General features: G+C 33.0%; 1 protein-coding gene across 6 annotated transcripts in view; it reads left to right on the forward strand.

The window, feature by feature from the left end:
• Positions 1-3,227, forward strand: part of ETV1 (ets variant 1) — a 133,992-nt gene that overhangs the window by 71,987 nt on the left and 58,778 nt on the right. For all 6 annotated transcript variants that reach the window (XM_012650281.1, XM_012650280.1, XM_012650282.1 and 3 more), the window contains one exon: positions 976-1,105. In XM_012650281.1, the coding sequence (XP_012505735.1) occupies positions 976-1,105 (130 nt within the window). The remainder of the gene's footprint in view (positions 1-975; positions 1,106-3,227) is intronic.

Here is a 3,227-nt window from a genome sequence, read left to right on the forward strand (position 1 = left end):
TTATTTATTTATTTATTTATTTGAGACAGTGTCTCGCTCTGTCACCCAACCTAGAGTGCAGTGGCATAATCATAGCTCACTGCAACCTCGAACTCGTGGGCTCAAGTGATCCTCCTGCCTCAGCCTCCTGAGTAGCTGGGACTACAGGTGCACACCACCATGCCCAACTAATTTTTTTAATTTATTGTAGAGATGGGGTCTCACTATGTTGTCCAGATTGGTCTTGAACTCGTGGGCTCAAGTGATCCTCCTGCCTCAGCCTCCCGAGTAGTTGGGACTACAGGTGCACACCACCATGCCCAACTAATTTTTTTAATTTATTGTAGAGATGGGGTCTCACTATGTTGTTCAGATTGGTCTTGAACTCTTGGGCTCAAGGGATCCTCCTGCCTTGGCCTCCCAAAGTGCTAAGATTACAGGAGTGAGCCACCACACCTGGCTTGATCTCTATATTATATATGAGCACAGGCCTCAGAGAGGTTGAGTTTTTTGCTCAAAGTATCATCATTTACCTCCAGACCTGCACCTGGATTTTATTTATCACAGTGTTGTTATTATTCCATTAAACTTTTATGATTTTCCTTTCAGTAATCTTAAAATTATATTCTGGTCTTCAGTTTTGATTCTTGGCTAATCAGTTTTATTTTTCTGCTTTAGTTGTTGGAAGTCTTTCTGAAATGTTTTCCAAACTTACTATCTTGAACTGAGCTTTTAGCATTGTTAATATCAGCTGAGCAAATGACAAGTGATTCACTTCAAGCATGCATTTTATTATACAATAAAAGCAGAAATGGAGTATACAAAGAATCTTCAGAATCTTTTCTGCCATTGAAATGCATCACATGTGGTTTTTCTTACATATGTAAGTTAATATGAAATGTTAGTGACATTTTAAACAAGAGAAGTAAAACAAATTAATATACTTAATTCTTAATCGTGCTTAATTTTTGTGGGCATTTTTGTTTTGTTTTCTAGTGGCTTTTCATGGCCTACCACTGAAAATCAAGAAAGAACCCCACAGTCCATGTTCAGAACTCGGCTCTGCCTGCAGTCAAGAACAGCCCTTTAAATTCAGCTATGGAGAAAAGTGCCTGTACAATGTCAGGTAAAGCAACCAGGAGTATGTATGTAAAATGGTGGTTCTTACTGAAACCAAAAATCCAGAATAATATAAAATCTCAAGTCATATCGTGTGAGTTACGTCTTTATTATGTAACAAGCTAATTAGGTAATGCATTTAGCAGAACTCTAAAGAACCATTTACCATCCAATCACACACTTTTAGATTCATTTTAAAGCAATAATTTTCATCCAAATTGTTAGTTGCTTTTCTACAGTAGTAGTGATGCATCTTGGGTTTGAAAAAGGGGTCTTATTTGGCACAAGCAGCTTTTGAAAGTTCCCATTAGAATGAATGCATTATGCACTTTAGATAGAGAGATTGTAGGAAAAAAATATGAAACATTTGGCAGGTCTAAGCAATACATTAGTTATCTGACAGGCTTTGCCGATGATCTATAAGATGAGTTCATGGACAAGTGCAATAAAACTAGAATTTCATAAGGCTTAGCAGAGACTATTATCTATTAAAAAGCCAGTTGTTCTTCTAATGATAATAAAGGGTGGTGTAGTAAAAGTACATTGTTCATTTGTTAGAAAATTTTATAACATATATGTTCATTAAAAACCGTTCACAGTAAATTGCATGCTGCTACTTTTCATATTGGTCCTTAATTGCATAAAGAAAAAGTTGGCACCGTCTATTAAGTATTATTACTCTCAATTATAGTAGAAACTTAGTTCTTAGAAGGAGTTAGTTGGGAAGCTTCTAAAAATGATTACAAATATTTGCACTGTTTTATAAGTTATTATCAATTCAAGTTCATAGTACATTATAATCCGAAGGGGTCTCATATGTTTATTATACATACTGTTTATTTCAAAATATATAAGATGCAAGAAACTACGCATTGTGCCATGGTGGCAGCTGGCCACAGCTTGGATATTCTATTACTATTTGTTCTTGCAAATTTATCTTTTATATGTGCTCTTCTAAGAGGTTCATCAGAGCCTAAAATCATGAGGTAGCTAAATTAAAACTGGAAAGCTTTTATAAAAAATATCTCTTATAGAAGCTAACTATTAAAGCATACTGAGTTCAGATAAGATGATATTGATCAATCTGAGTTTTACTTTATATTTTAGTTTTATTTTTGCATTTTTTCCTTACAAATACTGTGTATCCACAGCACAATTATTTAACATATTGAGGAATTTGAATCATTGAATCAGTTAGATATAGAATTGTTATTGCATTTCAGCATTGATCAGAATTGTGACTGCGAAATCCCCACTGTTTTATATAACATACCTGCCATCCTTAAATTAACAGTGGAGGAATAGCCTGAATATTTTGAGTTTCTTCTTGGGGACCAATAATTCCCACACTGATGTATGGTATATGCAATAATTCTAGTACTTCCATCTCTATACAAACAGTATGATTTAGTACAACATTTCATGGGAGGGGAAGTAATATCACAGGACAGAAAATGCATCATTTTTTTCCCGTCATTCATGGAAGTGAGTCAGATGAACCATTTTATAAAGAACTGGGGTTTTATTCAGAAATATTGGTAAAGAACATAGGTAGAACCAAACCTAAGGTTCTTTTCATGAGTACTGTTGACTTTGCTTTAAAGCAAGAGTAGCCTTACGCAGCACACACTCCTTTACTTGTGTAAATTGTTTTTGCACTTGGATATAGTTCTGTTGTATTGATGGTGTAACATAATAAATTATTACATGTCAATTCAAAAAGAAATATTTCCTTTTAATGAAAAAATGTATAATGATGAATGTTTTTTTATTTTAAAAAGAAATACAACATTTTAACCTAGAAATGTCCTGCTGTTCAGAAATTTAAATAAAAGTTGGTTTTTGTAAATTATTTTATAAATTACAAAAATTAGATAAATCACATTTCTGAAAGCTTCCCATAGGAATGTGATTTAAATTCATAATATAAAATCAACCATACTCATTTTATTCTTTTGTAATTGTGTTTAGAAGTTAGATTTTAATAGGATTTTATTCTTAATAACATTATTTTGTACTCATTCTTATACTCCAAGAAAGTATAATTTAAATATATCAGAGACATTTTAATTTACGTCATTAATCTTCATTATCTCATGTGAGGAAGTTAATGCCAAGCGTCATTTATT

The sequence above is a fragment of the Propithecus coquereli genome, unplaced genomic scaffold (assembly GCF_000956105.1).
Source record: "Propithecus coquereli isolate 6110/MARCELLA unplaced genomic scaffold, Pcoq_1.0 Scaffold318, whole genome shotgun sequence".
Taxonomy (NCBI): Eukaryota; Metazoa; Chordata; class Mammalia; order Primates; family Indriidae; genus Propithecus; species Propithecus coquereli.